This window comes from Equus przewalskii, chromosome 11, assembly GCF_037783145.1.
Source record: "Equus przewalskii isolate Varuska chromosome 11, EquPr2, whole genome shotgun sequence".
Taxonomy (NCBI): domain Eukaryota; kingdom Metazoa; phylum Chordata; class Mammalia; order Perissodactyla; family Equidae; genus Equus; species Equus przewalskii.
In genome coordinates this window covers 2,561,337-2,580,512 of record NC_091841.1, presented here as the reverse complement: position 1 = coordinate 2,580,512, position 19,176 = coordinate 2,561,337, and the positions used below count along the sequence as shown (strand labels likewise).

The 19,176-nt window shown below is 48.9% G+C and overlaps 1 protein-coding gene across 19 annotated transcripts in view; it reads right to left on the bottom strand.

The window, feature by feature from the left end:
* The window catches only part of LDLRAD3 (low density lipoprotein receptor class A domain containing 3), a 271,148-nt gene that overhangs the window by 186,732 nt on the left and 65,240 nt on the right, over window positions 1-19,176 (bottom strand). For 14 of the 19 annotated variants that reach the window (XM_070564812.1, XM_070564811.1, XM_070564803.1 and 11 more), the window contains exon 2: window positions 13,260-13,406. In XM_070564812.1, the coding sequence (XP_070420913.1) occupies window positions 13,260-13,406 (147 nt within the window). Of the gene's footprint in view, window positions 1-13,259; window positions 13,407-13,659; window positions 13,774-18,999; window positions 19,129-19,176 lie in introns of those variants that run through there. The other 5 variants (XM_070564808.1, XM_070564814.1, XM_070564818.1 and 2 more) reach the window with 4 other exon arrangements.

The window sequence follows — 19,176 nt, the reverse complement described above, 5'->3', positions numbered from 1 at the left end:
ACAACGAAATCTATAACCTAAATGATGATGATTTCAACACTGCCATTATTAAAAAACTCAACGAGTTAAAAGAGAATTCAGATAGACAACTCAATGAGTTTAGGAGCTATGCCACAAAAGAGCTTGACACTACAAAATACTGGAGATGAAGAACACAATGGAGGAGATTGAGAAAAATCTGGACTCTCTGAACAGTAGGGTCGATAATATGGAGGACAGAATTAGCAATTTGGAGGCTAGGAATATAGAAATGCTGCAGAAAGAGGAGGAGAGAGAACTAAGACTAAAAAGAAATGAAGAAACCCTCCGAGAATTTTTTGACTCGATTAGGAAATGCAACATAAGGATTATAGGTATCCCAGAGGGAGAAGAGAAGGAGAAGGGGGCAGAAGGTCTGTTCAAAGAAATAATAGCTGACAACTTTCCAAACTCGGCAAGAGAGATGGAACTTCGTGTGACAGAAGCCAATAGATCTCCAGACTTTTTCAATGCAAGAAGACCAACCCCAAGGCATAGAGTAGTGAAACTACCAAAAGTCAACGTCAAAGAGAAAATACTAAGGGGAGCCAGGCAGGAGAAAATAACTTACAACGGAAACCCCATAAGGCTATCAGCAGATTTCTCAGGAGAGACCTTACAGGCTAGAAGAGATGGGAATGAAATATTCAAAACTCTGAAGGACAAAAACCTGCAGCCAAGAATACTCTACCCAGCGAAAATATCCTTCAAATACGATGGAGAAATAAAAGCTTTCCCAGATAAACAAAAGTTAAGGGAGTTCATCGCCACAAAACCTGCTCTTCAAGAAATGCTCAGGAAGAACCTCATTCCTGAAAAATCAAAAAAAGGAAAGGGGTTACAAAATCCAGAACAAAGGAGATAAGCAGGACAATAACACAAAGTAACAGCTCTCCATCAGGACAAAATGCAAAAGAACCGGAAAACAAGTGATAAAATGGTAACAGTAGGCCACCATGTTTCAATAATCACTCTAAATGTGAATGGATTGAACTCTCCAATCAAAAGGCACAGAGTGGCGGGATGGATCAAAGAACAAGATCCAACAATATGCTGCCTCCAGGAAACACACCTCAGCCCCAAAGACAAACACAGACTCAAAGTGAAGGGATGGAAGACAACACTCCAAGCTAATAATGAACAAAAGAAAGCACGTGTTGCCATACTTATATCAGACAAAGTAGACTTCAAAGCAAAACAGATAGAGAAAGACAAAGAGGGGCAGTATATAATGATAAAAGGGACGCTCCACCAGGAAGACATAACACTTATAAATATATACGCACCTAACACAGGAGCACCAAAATTCGTAAAGAAACTACTGACAAAACTAAAAGGAGACATCAACAGCAATACAATAATAGTAGGGGACCTCAACACCCCACTAACACCAATGGACAGATCATCCAGACAGAAAATCAACAAGGAAATTATAGAATTAAATGAAAAATTAGACCAGATGGACTTAATAGATATATACAGAACACTTCATCCAAAATGGACTGAATAGATATATACAGAACACTTCATCCAAAAACAGCAGGTTACACATTCTTCTCAAGCGCACATGACCATTCTCAAGGATAGACCATATCTTGGGAAACAAAGCAAGCATCAATAAGTTCAAGAGGGTTGAAATAATATCAAGCATCTTTTCTGATCATAATGCTATGAAACTAGAAATCAACTACAAGAATAAAGCTGGGAAAGGGCCAAAAATGTGGACGCTGAACAACATGCTACTGAACAAACAATGGATTATTGAAGAAATTAAAGAAGAAATCAAACATTATCTGGAGACAAATGAAAATGAAAACACACTGTACCAAATGATTTGGGACGCAGCAAAGGCAGTCCTAAGAGGGAAATTCACTGCAATACAGGCTCACCTCAATAAGCGAGAAAAATCATACATAAACAACCTCAAATGACACCTAAGGGAATTAGAAAAAGAAGAACAAACAAAGCCCAAAGTCAGTAGAAGGAGGGAAATAAAAATTAGAGCAGAAATAAACGATATTGAAACAAAAAAGACAGAACAAAGGATCAATGAAACAAAGAGTTGGTTCTTCGAAAAAATTAACAAAATCGACAAACCCTTAGCCAGACTCACTAAAAAAAAGAGAGCAGTCTCAAATAAATAAAATCAGAAATGAGAGAGGAGAAATCACAACAGATACCGAAGAAATACAAAGGATGAAAAACTATATACCAACAAAGTGAACAACCTAGAAGAAAGGGATAAATTCTTAGACTCTTACAACCTCCCAAAACTGAATCAGTAAGAAATAGAGAATCTGAATAGACCAATCACAGTAAAGAAATAGAAACAGTAATCAAAAATCTCCCCAAAAAGAAGAGTCCAGGACCAGACGGCTTCTCTGGAGAATTCTACCAGTCAAAGAAGATTTAATACCTATCCTTCTCAAACTGTTCCAGAAAACAGAGGAAGATGGAGCGCTCCCTAATACATTCTACGAAGCCAACATCACTCTGATCCCCAAACCTGACAAGGACAACACAAAGAAGGAAAACTACAGGCCAATATCACTTACGAACATAGATGCAAAAATCCTCAACAAAATTTTGGCAAACCGAATACAGCAATACATCCAAAAGATTATACACCATGATCAAGTGGGATTTATACCAGGGACACAGGGATGGTTCAACATCCGCAAGTCAATCAACGTGATTCACTACATTAACAAAATGAGAAACAAAAACCACATGATCATCTCAATAGATGCAGAGAAAGCATTCAACAAGATCCAACATCCATTTATGATAAAAACCCTCAATAAAATAGGTATAGAAGGAAAGTACCTCAACATAATAAAGGCCATATATGACAAACCCACAGCCAACATCACACTCAACGGACAAAAAGTGAAACCCATCCCTCTCAGAACAGGAACAAGACAAGGGTGCCCACTTTCACCACTCTTATTCAACACAGTAATGGAGGTTTTGGCCAGAGCAATTCGGCAGGACAAAGAAATAAAAGGAATCCAAATAGGCAACAAAGAAGTAAAACTCTCACTGTTTGCAGACGACATGATCTTATATATAGAAAACCCCAAAGAATCCATAGAAAAACTATTAGAAACAATCAACAACTACAGCAAAGTTGCAGGGTATAAAATCAACATACATAAATCAGTAGCATTTCTATATGCTAACGAGGAACTAACAGAAAACGATCTCAAGAGCTCAATCCCATTCACGGTCGCAACAACAACAAAAAAAATACCTTGGGATAAATTTAACCAAGGAAGTGAAAGATCTATACAACGAAAACTACAAGACTTTCTTGAAAGAATTCGACGACAACATAAAGAGATGGAAAGACATTCCATGCACATGGATTGGAAGAATAAACATAGTTAAAATGTCCATACTACCTAAAGTAATCTACAGATTCAATGCTATCCCTATCAGAATTCCAATGTCATTCTTTATAGAAATTGAACAAAGAATCCTAAAATTCATATGGGGCAACAAAAGACCCCAAATTGCGAAAGCAACCCTGAGAAAGAAGAACAAAGCTGGAGGCATCACAATCCCTGACTTCAAAACATACTACAAAGCTACAATCATCAAAACAGCATGGTACTGCTACAAAAACAGATGCATAGATCAATGGAACAGAATTGAAAGCCCAGAAATAAAACCACACATCTATGGACAGCTAATCTTTGACAAAGGAGCTGAGGGCCTACAATGGAGGAAAGAAAGTCTCTTCAACAAATGGTGCTGGGAAAACTGGACAGCCACATGTAAAAGAATGAAAATCAACCATTCTTTTTCACCATTTACTAAAATAAACTCAAAATGGATCAAAGACCTAAAGATTAGGCCTGAGACAATAAGTCTTCTAGAAGAGAATATCAGCAGCACACTCTTTGACATCAGCTTCAAAAGAATCTTTTTGGACACCATAACCCCTCACATGAGAGAAACAACAGAAAGAATAAACAAATGGGACTTCATCAGACTAAAGAGCTTCTTCAAGGCAAGGGAAAACAGGAGTGAAACAAAAACACAGCCCACTAATTGGGAAAAAATATTTGCAAGTTATTTGTCCGACAAAGGGTTAAGCTCCCTAATATACAAAGAATTCACACAACTCAACAATAGAAAATCAAACAACCCAATTACAAAATGGGCAGGGGACATGAACAGACATTTCTCCAAAGAAGATATACAGATGGCCAATAGACACATGAAAAGATGCTCATCATCACTAATCATCAGGGAAATGCAAATCAAAGCTACACTAAGATATCACCTTACACCTGTTAGAATGGCAAAAATATCCAAAACCAAGAGTGACAAATGTTGGAGAGGCTGTGGAGAAAAAGGAACCCTCGTACACTGTTGGTGGGAATGCAAACTGGTGCAGCCACTATGGAAAACAGTATGGAGACTCCTCAAAAAGTTAAGAATAGAAATACCTTGTGACCCAGCCATCCCACTACTGGGTATCTATCCTAAAACCCGAAATCAGCAATTCCAAAAGTCCCATGCACCCCTATGTTCATCGCAGCATTCTTCACAATAGCCAAGTCATGGAACCAACCTAAGTGCCCAGCAACTGATGATTGGATAAAGAAGATATGGTATATATATACAATGGAATACTACTCAGCCATCAAAAAGGACAAAGTCGTCCCATTCACAACAACATGGATAGACCTTGAGGGTATTATGTTGAGTGAAATAAGCCAGACAGAGAAAGACGAACTGTGTATGACTCCACTCACAGGTGGCAGTTGACATATGGACAAAGAGAACTGATCAGTGGTCACCAGGGGAAAGGGGGGTGGGGGTAGGGCACTAGGGGTGAAGTGGTGTACCTACAACATGACTAATAATCATGTACAACTGTAATTTCACAAGGATGTTAACTTTCATAACCTTAAAATAAATAAATAAATAAATTCCATGGGATTTAAGAGGAAACTGAGTACCTTGCCCCAGTCCCATCAGCTCACATGTGACAGAGCCAGGATTCAGTCCAGGCCCTGTGGCTTCAGAGCCAGACCCCCTGCTCTGCACCCTGCCTCCCATCCTCGAGCACAGCCACCAAGGAAAACGCACGCTTCTCTGTTTGGATGAAACATCAGATGCAAACAATCCGAGAAAATTAATTCCGCTTCAGTGAATCCAAGACGCCACTGACTGCAAGGCACGCCACTATTTTATGTACAACTAGGAAAGGAGAAACTCGGCCAGTTACACTGGGACACCACATCCTCCTATCCCACCGACTCAGAGATCTGAACCATGAGAAGATGCGTGGCTTGGAATTAAAGAAATACTGGAGGCCTGAGAATGAGCAGGCCGGAGAGATGCATGACAGATGCTGAGGGAAGCGGGTTCTGAGCGCAGAGAATATCTTAACGCTAAATCTGATTTTTCAAGAAAACCTGATAATCTCGATTTTCCTATGCAAGTTCCCAATTTAGAAACATTGGCAACTAATTCGTGTTTTTAGTGTCCTCTGCAGGACAAAGGAAACCTGAGTACAGCCCAGTCTGGCTAGGACCCTCCCACCTTCCTCCCAGGTGGGCTGGAGGGCAGATCTGCAGGCCCCACCCACTCTCACAGCCTTTAAAGGCTCAGAGCGCTCATGGGCCGCCACACACAGTACCTAGAGTTCAGAGTATGTTCTTCATCATGGAAGTGGCCAAATCAAGATGCCAGGTAACAGAAGTAAGACGACATATTGCTGACTTTTCAAAAACATATACCTATTTATTTTCTATGTAAAGCACTCTTCCCAGGTTTTCAAACCCCTCCTGCTCTATGGACACATCTGGTCCTGTTCCCTGACCACCATGCGGTCGAGGGAGGACTCAATCAAACATCGAAGCACCCCAGGTAGACACGGGGGGAACCCACATAGCACAGGACCTCCAGCTGTGGGAGCTGCTGGTCACTGGGCACTCGACCACCCAATATTACCCAGTGAGCCCAATATGACCCAGTGCGCCCAGTATTACCCAGTGCAGGAGGCTGTGTCCTGGAACCTGAGAACGCAACCTTATTTGGACATAGGGTCTTTGCATATCTAACCAAGTTAAGATGAGGTCATACTGGATTAAGGTGGACCAATGACGAGTGTCCTTATAAGCACAGAGAGACGTGCACGGAGAGACAGCCACCCGGGGAGAACGCCATGTGACGGCAGAAGCAGACCGGAGTGCTACATCTGCAAGCCAAAGAAGCCAAGGAAAGCCAGCAAGGAAGCGAGGAAGGAGCCTCCCGAGATGCTCCCCGAGAGGGCAGGGTCCACCAGCACCGTGACTTCAGACATCTAGCTTCCAGAACTGGGAGAGAATAGATTTCTGTTGTTTTAAGCCATCGGTTTGTGGTTCTTTGTCAAACAGCCCTTGGGAACTCATATTCAGAGCTTCAGAATACTTCATATTTCTCTCCCTAGGGTGAAACTGGTGTTGGCATCTTCAGACAGCTACCAGGGCTCTCTCAGGCAGGTCTGCGTCAGGTCAAACTTGTGTTAGGTCAAGTGCAGCCTGACGAGCCAGAAACGCCCCTAAGTACCTGCCAGGTGACCACCTGGGGATTCTCCTATGCTGTGATGCCAACATCTGGACAGAGAGTCGTTCCTCACTGTCTGCACGGGCACAACGAGCACGTCTGCGGGGATGCAGATCTGGAAGGCTGTTCCTTCTCCAGGTTCCAGCCCTAAAACCTTGGAGGCCGCAGGGAGCGGTGCTGGGTTCAGGCCAGCACAGCGAAGGCAGAGACTGAAGATGACTGTTCCGGCGATAAGGTGAAACACCATCATCAGAATCCACTTAGCTGGTTGACCGTGCGGGGCTCCAGCAGGGCTGGGAGCAAGCCGATGGTGGCCCCTCCAGCGGGAGCCAAGCGCAGGGCCGTGATGGCAGGTCCCCAGCTGAAAGCAAGATGGCTACTTCCCGGCTGCCCTCCCTGCCACCTGCAGACCACCCTGGCTCCTCTCAGGCCCTCCCATCTTGGTCTCCTTCCCTTTCGCGCTGGCTTCAGAGTCTAGCTGGCCCCCTGGAGCTCTACGCTAAAGTGAATTTCCTAAGAGCCATGACTGTGTGTTCAAGACTCTTTCGAGTGAAAAAATACTGACCCAGCAAAGGAAAGGTGGCTCGACTTAGAGTCTCAAAGTGAAGGCAGGAAGGGGTGGGGCCGCAGGGAAGGCGAGCTCACTGGGGAGGGCCAGGGCGGGCTGGAGGCTGGGGGAGCACCGCGCAGCACTGCAGCACTGACCACAGGAACGTGAGGCCCAGGGCCTCGGCACTCACGGAGGGAAGACAGCAGTCAGCGCGGGCATGCAGCTCCGAGCCTCACAGCCCTCAGATCGCAAGAGACTGGAAACGATGCCCTGTGGTCAGCAGAGCCGATCTTCACGCCATCGGCACCCGGAAACCGTGCCTACTGTTCGAGGACAGCTCCCTTCCGACTGGCTTACGGCCTGGACATGCAGCCTGTTTAACGTTATAAATACGGCCCCTGGAGTAGGTACTGCCACCATCCCCCATTTTACAGACGAGGAAACAGGCATAGAGTTAGGTGAAACAGAGCCCAGGGCTCAAGGGTCCTAAGTGGAGGCTGGCCCCAAGGCCCCTGTTCTTAACCACAGGATTTATGATCTCACATTTGAGACAAAATTAAGTGAAGTAGGGGGCATGCCTGGAAATACCTGAGACCTTGAAAACAAATACACAAGCAAATAAAAGGACTAAACTAGAAAAGAGGCACGGTAACGCATGCCAGCCCTGGCTCTCTCAGGGTGGTGAGTGCCGGGCAGGAGCTTAAGCCTTCACGGGGCGTGCAGGGGACGGGGCTGAGGCTGCCTCAGTCACATGACAAGGCAGTGACTCCCAGAGAACGCAGCAGGAGGTGACAAAAGGAGGCCCACATGGACTGGGCTGAGCCAGCGCACACAAGCCAGGAGCCCAAACGGTCCCCGGCAAGGACGGGTAAGTCTCCTAGGGCAGCCATAACAAAGTCCCGTAAAGTGAGTGGCTTTGAGCCACCGAAACGTATTCTCCCACATTTCTGGAGGCCGAAAGTCCACAGTAAAGGCGTGAGCAGGGCCATGCTCCCGCCAAGACTCAGGGCAGAAGCTTTCCCCGACTCCTTGTAGCTTCTGGCGGCAGCTGTCCATCCTGGTGCCCCTTGGTTTGCAGCAGCATCACTCCAGTCTCTGCCTCTGCTGTCAGGTGCCCTCCCTCCCTCCCACCCATCCTCATACCATCTTCTTATAAGGACACCAGCCATATCGGATTCAGGCCCACCCTACTCCAGTAGGACCTTGTCTTAACTAATTACATCCCCAGGACTGTGTCAATCCAGTTCAACCCACATCAGTGGCGTTGGGCCAGTTTTCTTTTTACACAGCTTCGGGGAAGGACTAAACCCCGCCGTGGCTGCATCCTTCCTGGGCCACGGCCATCAGCGCTCACCATCCCCCGTGAGAAAAAAACAGAGCAGCCGGAGAGGAAGGGCAAGCTGCCTCCACCCTGTGGAAACTGCTGATTTCCTGGGGCATTTCAACATGAGCCAAGCAGTGGGTGCCCTGGTGAGAGAGCCAAATTACTGCTACAGTTTGGGAAGGATAATAACTCAGAATCTAGGCTTTTTCCCTCATCTCTCTGCTTGCACCAGGTTTAAAAGAACGCCTACATGTGGCGCCACCCAGAGGCAGAAGATGAGAAGGACGATAAAGGGAAAGAGGACACATTTCTTCTGCTTCAGAGACGCTTACTGCGAACTTGCCCGCTCGACACTAGCTCGCCGATTTCTGCCATCACGCCAGAGCAATTAGAAGGCGTGCTCAAGAAAGAGTCGGGGACAGTAAAGCAAATGAAATTCAAATCCCATTTCTGCACCTACTTCTCCGTGTCTCTGGACTCAGAGACTCCATCAGAATTTCATCATATGACAAAGTCCTTGAATTTATCTCCTTCTCCACCCCCTCCACAGACACACACACACACACACAGACACACAAAACAACATAAAGGACCTGAGACTTTAAAAGTTCGTACAAGCCAAGTCAAAGATATCGATCACTGTAATTTTTCAAAGAAGAAAATGAACTACTTTGTGACCTGGATCTCAGACAGTCAAGATCTCGCCCCCAATTGGTTAGGCCGCAGAGAGACGGCGGCTCAAATTCCTCACAGAACTGGGAGGCCCAGGATTCCAGATCACCTCAGGGTCCTGGAACTTTGGACGGCCGCTTAGCGTGGCACGAGCGGCAGGAATTCAGTCGTCTCTTCTTTCAGAGCTCACAGGACTAGTAGCCACTTGAAAATCACTTGCATAGAAAAACATCATCAACATTTTTAAATGTTTTTTAAAAAGCCGGTTAGTAGTGATAACACAGTACAATCCCATTCCGCAGAGGAACTAACACAGCCACACACAGAGAGAGGACTGATTGGTCCCACTGAGGCCTATGATGGAGGAAGGTTATGGGGACAACTCTCTGGGACAGGAGGGGAGCTCCGTGGAATCTCTCTGTGGCTCAGTTTCCTCATCTGGAGATACCCACAGTCCCTCATGAGGCTTGTGACAAGCAAATGAGTTAATGTCACGTAACGTGCCTGGGATGGCACAGCCCAGAGCAAGCTCAGGGACGCACAGGTCAAGGCTCTCGTCATAAGTGCTTTCAAGGAGCTGCCACATTTTTCTAAAACATATCTCTATTCCTTTTATTACCAAAAAAAAAAAAGTTACTTTGATAAAACAATCATTTAGGGCCTGCCATTAACCAAAAACAGAAATACATTCAAACTACCCCAAAATGAGCCTCTTTTCTCAAAACTCTAAGCAGAGGTTCTCCAGATACACGAGGCTGAAAATTTAATGACTCAACCCAGTTGGAAATTTATTCTAGTCCGTTAATAGCTATTTCACAAAGTCAGAAATACAACTAGTAAACAGGGGTATGGGGAAGCATTCACTCTCTTCAGATAATAAAAAAAATTGAAAATTAAAATGTATAACCATTTTCAACTATTAAATTAGCCAGAAAAAAAAATATTTTGAGATATTACCCAATGCTGCCAAGCCTAAAATAAAGCCAGACTTCTCACAAGTTGCCAACGAGAGAGAGAGCTGAAGCGAACTGTAAGCGGAACAAGCGGGCATCTGTTTCGAGAACCAGAAAAGGCTCCTGTCCTTCAACCCAGAAATTTCGTTTCTGAGAATCCAGCCTAAGAAAACTTCTCAAAACAGGGAAAGTCATGTCCATCCTCGTGGTCATGACAGCGAACATTATTTCTAACAGCGAAAAACTGAACACAACATAAATGCCAAATGAGTAAATAAACTATATTTTACCAAGTGCATGGACTATTCATCTAAGCATTAAAAATGGTAGAGAAATATGAAAAAGAAAACCCAAAAATGTTAAAATGTTACCTGGGGAAAAAAATCAAAATATAAAACTGTATACCCATGGTGATTACAACTGGGCAAAGCTTGAATGAAAACTTTCAAGATGCTAATAGCGGTTCTGTTACAGGATGGACTCTGTGCGAGTCCGTTGTTTTTCTCCTCCTCGTTCCCCCAGTTTTTACAATACGTGATTTTTTATCACCTTTATGATAAAAAGTTTCTTCTGTCTAACTATGGTCACATGGCAAGGGGCTTTAAGGGGAAGCAGAACAAAGAAGGCTGCTGAGTGGCAATCTTCATGACGACGCCGTATTAGTTTGTGCGGACGGACCAGCATCACTTCCTGTTTACGGTCACCTGCTATATGCGGCACTGTGCTGCGTGTGTGACATGCGCTCAAACCTCCCAGCAGAGCTCATTAGCACCCATATTCTCACTCCGGAGAGGAGGAAATTGGGGAACCGGCAGTTAAGAATTTTCATTTAATCCTTCCAATGGCTACGTTTAGAACATTCTGGTCACTTTCCTAAGATCTGACATGGCACAGGGGAGGGGCTGGTATTCGGACACAGTCCTTCTCCAGAGCTGGCACCCTCAACACCTGGGCTGGAAGGCAACAGGTGAGAAACTGAAAACGCAGGTCGATTCTGCTTTACAACCCGACTTCTCTTCCTTGCTCTGTTGTCTGAATTTTCTAGTGTCCTTCTGTTTTTATCATTTAAGGACCAAAAAAAAAAGAAGGGCAACAGAGAAGAGGTTTGCTTACTGCCTGGGTTTGTGTGTATGGTTTTTTTCATTGTTTTGATCAAAAGACTAAATAAAGGTCGATCAAGTCTCGACTACACTTGGGGGTTATGGGTACGAAATGAGGAGAAAAAAATGATGGAGAAGAGCCAAAACAAACCTGTTCCACACCAAACCAAACTGCGCCAGGCAGCTGCCCGCACCATCTTTCTTTTATATTTTCTTTCCACCGCCTCTTCCAGTCTGCACATGAATCCTGAAATCATGGAACCGGATGGGAAGAGGACACAGAATGTCACCAAATACCCCAGTATCACATAGCTGCTACTGACGAAGCTGGGCACAGAACTTGGGTCTCAATCCCAATTCTGCATCCTTTCACAAACTTATCCTCTGCCGAATATTCTCGGCTCAGCTGAAGACAATCTGCATTTACTGGAGGGCAAATACACACCGTGTTCCAAAAAGGATCCTTCCACGTACTCATAGTGCTTAATAATGCTCAAAACTGGACAGCTGATACAGCTCACACATACTATCTCATATGTAACTCAAATTACAAACACTAAATTTCCAGCAATTGTGAAGCCACGCTAGAAACAGAGAAAGCTGAAGTAGATATAATACCTCTTTTTAAATTCTGCAAAAATAAAAAATGCATTGTGTGTACTGGTCTATTCAGAAAAAATCACACGCAACAAACCAAATGAAATATTTCCCACAAAAAACATCCTCCCAATCCACCCCCTCTGGAAGCCTCTCTGAAGAGTAGAGGCAGGCAGACAGGCAAGACACTAGACCCCGGGGTCAGACCAGGGGCCCATCTCAGCATGGGCGGCCTGCCCGAGGGAGCACGTGTGAGGGAGGGCTGGCTGGCTCCAGAGGTGGGGTCCAGATCCAGGACTCCTTCCTGAGCGTCAACAGACCGGGCCTCACTCCCTGGGAACGGCTATGTTAAAAGTTCAGATTATCACCCCTCCTCAGCCATTTCCTCAGCTGGCTTCCAGAGAGAGCAGACTCAGCCAGAACACACAGTTCTCCTGTCAGAGAGGCTCTGTGGCTTGGTGCCCAAGCGCAGGGAAGAACCGAGAACCACTGTCCAGTTGTGTGGTCCCAAGGCAGTCCCCCCAGACAACCCCGGCCCAGCACCCCTCCGTGCGCTTCCCCACCCCCGCCAGGGGCCGCTGCGGAGCTCAGCCTGCAGGGCCAAACTTGGCGAGGAAGAGAACATGTGTCCACGGGGAGGGAGCACGACCATTCCACCCCCTGGACGCCCCTCAACCACGTCCCAAGTGCCTCCTTTCTCAAGGATGACCACCAACCCAGATCTCATGCCCATTTTGGGGGCACGAAACGGGAAAGAGGCTGGAGGAGGAGGTGGGGTGGGATGGGGAAGATCAGAAAGAACTCCCAGGTCCTAGCAGTGCCCATCTGAAGATGACGCCCGGGCCGTGTCGGCAGAGAGAAAGGCAGAGAAGCAAATTACTCTCCAGCTAGGCAGTACCGACCAAGCTACACCTTATTTAACCGGGCACACTGCACAACGTACAAGATGGGAGCAATGGTCACCGGCCTGGGCCTGGGGGTCAGGCAGCCCTGGGTTCTAAGCCAGGTCTGCAGCTTCCTGGTCGGGAGGTCCTGAAGCTGCGTAACCCCAGGAGTCTCCGACTCCTCCTGTGGAACGTGAAGGCTGACAGTCCCCCAGGGTGGGGCAGGGTCCTCTGCTCTCCCAGAGCTGTGGCTCGGTCCCCACCGAGCCCCCTGTTTCTGCGCAGACCATGCTGCTCTGAGACAGAGCGACAGGTAGAGGGCAGGCCACCGCCAGAGGCCCAAGCCCACCAGCAGCAGCAAGCAGAGCGCAGGGAGAGGGCCTGATCCGGCCAGCTCCCTGGCCCGGGGTCCCCTCAGCTACCCTGCCGCCCTCACCTCACCAGCCCGGGGTCCCCACCCCATCCCGCTGACCCTGCCGCCCCGGCCTGGGGGTCCCCCGACACCTTGCCTCCCCTGCTACCCCCTCCACCCCCACCTGAGGCCCCCCCTCCCCTCCGTCAACCCCACCCCACCACCCCTGCCAGGCCCTCACTCACGGCACTCCTTCTCGTCGCTGCCATCAAAGCAGTCGGGCAGCCCGTCGCACTGCCAGGCGCCAGGGACGCAGCGCCCGTTGCCGCACATGAAGTTGCCTGGAATGTTGCACTCATTGGTGAAGTTGTTCCCTGGGAGCAGCTGGCCCTCTGCAGGAGAGAGGGGACAGGGAGGTCAGCCGGCACGGCAGAGGCGCGAGGACAGCGGTACCCCTACAACGGCACGGGCTCTCCTTCGGCGCGGGCGTATAAGTGAGACTTCCAGGAGGGGCCTCAGTTTCCTCATCTGTGAGATGGACTGACCATCTTGCCCCTCCCTCCCCACCCCCGGAGTCTGAGAGGGAGACGGGAGAAATACGGGGACACCCTCAGCAGGTGCCTGAGGCCCACAACGGGTGCTCACTGGCTTTTCTTCTTTCTCCGTCAAAAACCTTCGTGGTGAAATCTAAACCTTCTTGTCTGGCGGTCGGCAGTGGCTAAAAATGAAGGTTCCAAGACAGGAGTGAGCGCCCCACTCCCAAGGCCTCCAGCAACAGGAACTGTGGCCCTTCTGCCCCTTCACGGCATCCTTGAAGTTGAGCCACGTCAGCAGGAATCCTGGGAGATCATTTCACTTTAGGAAACTGGAGCCCCAGCCCACAAAACCAACCTGCCAGAGGTCGCCCGGGAAGGGAGGCCAAACTGAAACTCAAATTCAGGCATCCTGACTCCCAAGAGGGTACCAAGGTCACTGACTGTGTGCCGAAAGTTCCCGGGGGTTTAGAACCCAGCCTGAGGTTTAGATTCAATTCCACTGAACAAAGGCATAAAATGCCAAGGCCCTCACCCCAAAGTGCCAAATCTCAGCTGGAAACAAAAAGAAAAGGCCAAGATCACAGGGGCACGGGGTGCTGAGTCCACCCACCAATGGGCCCCAGGGGCAGAGTCTCCAGGCAGCCAGAATCTGATCAATCTGATCAGTCTGAGCCAGTGTGATCAATAGCTGAGAGATAAGGAGCCCTCTGGAAGTAAAATGGTCTTAGGGGAAAAGGAGAAAAAAAAGACCAGTCCCTCCAGGGCTCCCTCCGGAGTCTTCAAGAAGCATTTATTGAATATTTATGACCAGACACTGGTGCTAGGTGCTAGAGATGCAGAGCTGAACGCTAGGGCTCCTCCTTCAGGCTGGAAGGGCACACGGGTACACTAGTGATTTCAGCACCATGTACTAAAAAGAGGGGAGTCCAGACCTGTCTGGGCAGCAGGAGGAGAGTGGGGCCCACGACCCTCTTTCACAAGCTTTGCCAAAGAGAAGCATCTCCTGCATCCCTGACGTCACATCTTCTTCCATGCCACTCACCTTTCCATATGCGATTATTTTTACCTGGAAAGCCCTTCGACCACCGGGTCTCCTAGTAAATCCCTGCATAACCATTAGCATACAACTTCTCTGTTACCCTCCCTCTGAAGTGTTCCCTGATGGCTCCGAGCAGAGATGAATACTTACTCTCCTAGGCAGCTACAGTACTACTGGGGTGACACTAAAACTGTGTGACAACTGGAACAGGCGGTCAACAACAAACTGCAGTGGACACAGCCACCGGCAAGCAGTCCCACATCAGCCCGGGTGCCATGGGTATTCTTTGTGGACCAGCTGCCCCACTGTGCTGAAGTCATCACAGACATGCAAGTTTCCCAACTGAAATGAACTTCCAGAGCCCACCGAGGCAGCAGCTCCAGGGAGGGGCCTCGCCCTGCCCCAACCACCTGCACAGAACCCGAAAACCTCCCTTGTCTGCTCCTCACTCCTTCAGCCCCTATGGGTGGCCAGTCATCTGAACACTGTTCTCCATCATCACAGCCACGACCCGAGCCCAAGTCACCCCCACCTCTCACCAGGATCACTGCCACCTCTCCCGGTTGGGCCTTTCCACCTCCCCCCTCCCCTCACTGTGGCCAGAGGGAGTTTTCGAAAGAGCTAATTGATCATGACACTTCCTTAGTTTAAAAAAGCCACTGAATGGCTCCCCAATGTTCTTAAGATAAAGTCAAAATTCAAGGCATTAAAGAAAGGTTCCAGGAGAGAGGTGGCATTTGCAGTGGACGCTGACAGAGAGATGGAATGTAAGGGCCCTCAGGCCTAGAGATCCGACAGCAAAGACAGGTGAGGAAGGTTCGGCCCAGGGCACGGAGGAGTATGGCATAAAGAAGCACACAGCTCTGATGGTTCGGAAGTGCAAATGGACTGTGCCACTATTTCCCCTATTCCACCAAGTCAGACATCATCATCGTGGCCGTCTGCCTGCTGAGCCGACACTCGATCCCAGAACCCCTCTCAAGACCGGACTCCAGAAAGCCACCACCAACCCTGAGAAGAACACGAAACCAATTCACCACTTCCAGGCGAGGGCTCGAGATGCCCGAGGGGAAGACATAGGAGAGAAGCCTAGAAGGACCGCCAGATGCTGGATCCCAACCAGACTCGGATGCTCAACCCAGAAAGCCACACATTCCAGCTGTTTGCTAACAACTGCCCGGACTCCCCAGCCAGCAGGGAGCTCTCCAGGGCTCCAGAAGGTGACCACCGTTCTGCTTTGTTAGGAAATCACACGCTGGCTTCTTAGAGCCAGCTCCTCCAAGGCAAGGCCCCTGGAAGACTCATTGCAACTGTGAAATCTTGTTCTGATAAACAGATTTCCGGAGGCAGAAAATTGGCCAGATTAGATTCCAAAGGGCTTGCTCAGAGAGGCGATAGGCTGGCGGCACACAGACTTGACAAATGTAGGGTGTGATGCAGGGCTAAATACCAGTCTGTTATGAACAGGTGGACCTGGCCGCCACGAGGCTCCCAGCAGGACCGGGCATCCCCAGGCTGGGTGACTGAGAACACAGAGGAATGTCTCTGTGCTCTCTGAGCAGCTCCAGTATGCACGCAGGGGGCAAAGGGCCTTGGGTGGAAAGGAAGTGACAATATCATCCAACTCAAAAGCATGAGGACAAACCAAGGAAAAAGAAGTTAAATCCGGTTGATTCTGTCTTCAGAAATCTTCCTCAAATCCATCCAACGTGCCTCACTAAATTGGCACCATCCAACCCAAGCACCGTGCCCGCCTGCCCCTTTAAACCAGCGGTTCCCACCACAGGGTAACTCTGCCCGCTCCAGGGACAAGCGGCAGTGTCTGGAGACTCTCTTGGTTGCGGGATGTAGTGAGTGGATTCTGGTTCTGTGCATCTGCAATGCACAGGGCTGCCCCTCCCAGCACAGACCCATCCGCCCGAAATGTCCACAGCGCCGAGGCTCAGAAATCCTGGCTTCAACCAACCTCCAACGTGCACTTCTCATGCCCCCCAGCTCCTCCTACAACAGAGGGAGGTTTTACGGTGCTACTGATGGCTTCCCGGTGCCCTTAGAATAAACTCAAACTCTGGCTGTGGTTTACAAGGCCGGGCATGATCTAGCCCTGTCTACTTCCACGGCCACTTCCAACCGTTTCCTGGGACACACATGTCCCCCCAGCACCAAGGACTGCGCCTGCTGCTCACGGACACAATTCTTCCCCTCACTTTGCACCTGGCATCACGGCTGAACTGTGTCCCCCAAAAAATCCTATCACGGAGTCCTAATCCACAGGACTCAGAATGTGACTGCACTCAGAGACGGGGCCTTTAAAGAAGGGAGTGAGTTAAAATGAGGCCGTCGGGGAGGGCCCTACTCCAGCCTGACTGGGGCCCTGACAAGAGGAAATCTGGACACAGACACACAGAGGGAAGGCCATGTGAAGAGACACAGGGACGATGGCCGGCTCCAAGCCAAGGACGCAGGCCTCCAAAGAAACCAATCCTGCCCCACTTCGATCTCCATCTCCCAGCCCACAGAACTGTGACACAATACACTTCTGCTGGTCAAGCCCCCCGGTCTGCGGTCCTGTTAGGGCTGCCCCCGCAAACTCACACACCTGGCTCACCTCCTCACCCCTCCTGCAGGCTTCTTTATCCCTCACTCTGACGGTACTTCATCTACACCCAATCTAAAGCTGGTCCCTCTGTTTTTCTTTTCCAAAGCTGGACACTCTGCCTGTGTCCTCTGTTTTCCCTTGTGCTTCCTGACGTATCTGTGCCATCTCCCCAATAGACTGCACGCCCCTGACGGACAGCAGCGCTGTCTCCTCAGCTCCACGTCCTCGGCACCCGGGGCTCAGCAGGCCCCCAATAAATACCCGTGGTCGCTCTAAGGGGAAAACCAAGCGTCGGGGCTTAGGGACCCCCATCTCTCACGGTCTTCCTTGGGAAGTTCCACCCACCCTCGGCCTCATTCCCCTGGAAGGTGAGTGGGATCTGTACACATACAGTTAAAAATAAGGGACCTGGGGGTGTCTGGATTTGTGCAAGTAAATTCCTACCCTGTCTGCTTTAAAAGAGGTTAGAAATCTTTTCAGCCCGACAGCAGGACTTTCTAGTGGCTGAAATATTTATCCCATCTCAGTGTCTTGGGACACATTTAGAATCCAAAAAGGACAAACCCCTTAGTACGAAGTTGGCTAGCTGGGGTTTCTCCTTTTCCCTCTTCTTCTTTTCATTAAGCTGAAGAATGAGAAAGAGCCGCCCATTTTCACTGCAGCACGTCACTTAAAATAACTATACCATCTGTCCCAAGAATGCAAAAAGAAATCCCAGTCCTCCGCCAGCGGGCAGAGGCGAGCAGCCTGCGGTGACAGCTCCTCGAGCAGCCCTGGCCCCACAGACTCACATCTGAGGAGGGGCCCAAAACTGGGCAACTGCAAAAACTCAGACAGCTGCTGCATCCCGCCCAAACTGTCCTTCTGGAACATGCCGTTAGTGACGCCGACTTTTCCAGCTGAAAAATGGGGATTGTGTTCTACCAGCTGGAGGCCTTCAAAGTCTCTTCTCCCGCCAGGAACGCCTCGTCATGATGCAGTACAGATCTGACATCTGCAAACTATCGGCAGGTCATGCTTTCAGATTTCTGCCCAATGGCCTGTTTATATCCGCTGCTTCCGGACAGTCCGGTCTGCAGCTCAATGCACAACAAAGCAAGACCCACCCTCATACGTACAGACACACAGATGGCTTTGCATTCCACTTTGCAGATCTCAAGGAGATCTTCCCTAAAACCTCACCGGAAAATTAACACACCTCTTCCCACTGCCTAGTGCCAAGTTGCATAACGTCACGAGGCCACTGAAAACCGCCATCTGCTTTCCCTTCAACTTGCTTCTTCAAACACACACACGCGGTCCACACATGGGGACATGAGAAGCACCAAGGGAGCCGAGTGTGATGACTTGTTTGTAAACATCCCTGGAAAATCCCCTGAAGGTCCCTCGGCCTCCAGACTGCTCCGCGTAGCGGCGTCAGTGTCGGATGGAGTCCCAGACATCTGTCCCAGGCACTTCCCAGGGCCATTCGGTTCTCATCAAACAAGCCTCTTCCTGTGGAACCTTGCGATGGGGGCGTTCCGGCTGTCACCAGGAAGGCAGCAGCCACGTGGGGATGTGCGAGCCTAGAGCGAGGAGGCACCTCTGGCTCCAAGCACTTAAGCACAGTCCTATCCCTGCTCTGTCTAAAGTCTGCACAGCACAACGCCCCATGACCTCACGCCAACCCCAGCCTCTGCTGGTCCATCTGTTCAAGGAAGATGCCGCAGAGGGAAACAGGGGAGAAGGTAGAAAATGCCTCACGGGTTCAGGCCAGGACTGCAGACCCTTGGCATTCACAGATTTCATATGTACACAGATTTCTCACTCACACGTACAGTGCACCACGTTTCCACTGATGCTGAAGGAACACTGTACAGATGAGGCAGGCCACTGGGAACGAGCGAGCCGAGCTGCCCGCCCAGCATCCGCGCCGCGCACAGCTTTCTTGTTCGCTTCTCCTGTGAAATGCGAAGCAGCAACCATTACAAAATGACAAATGCTTGGAT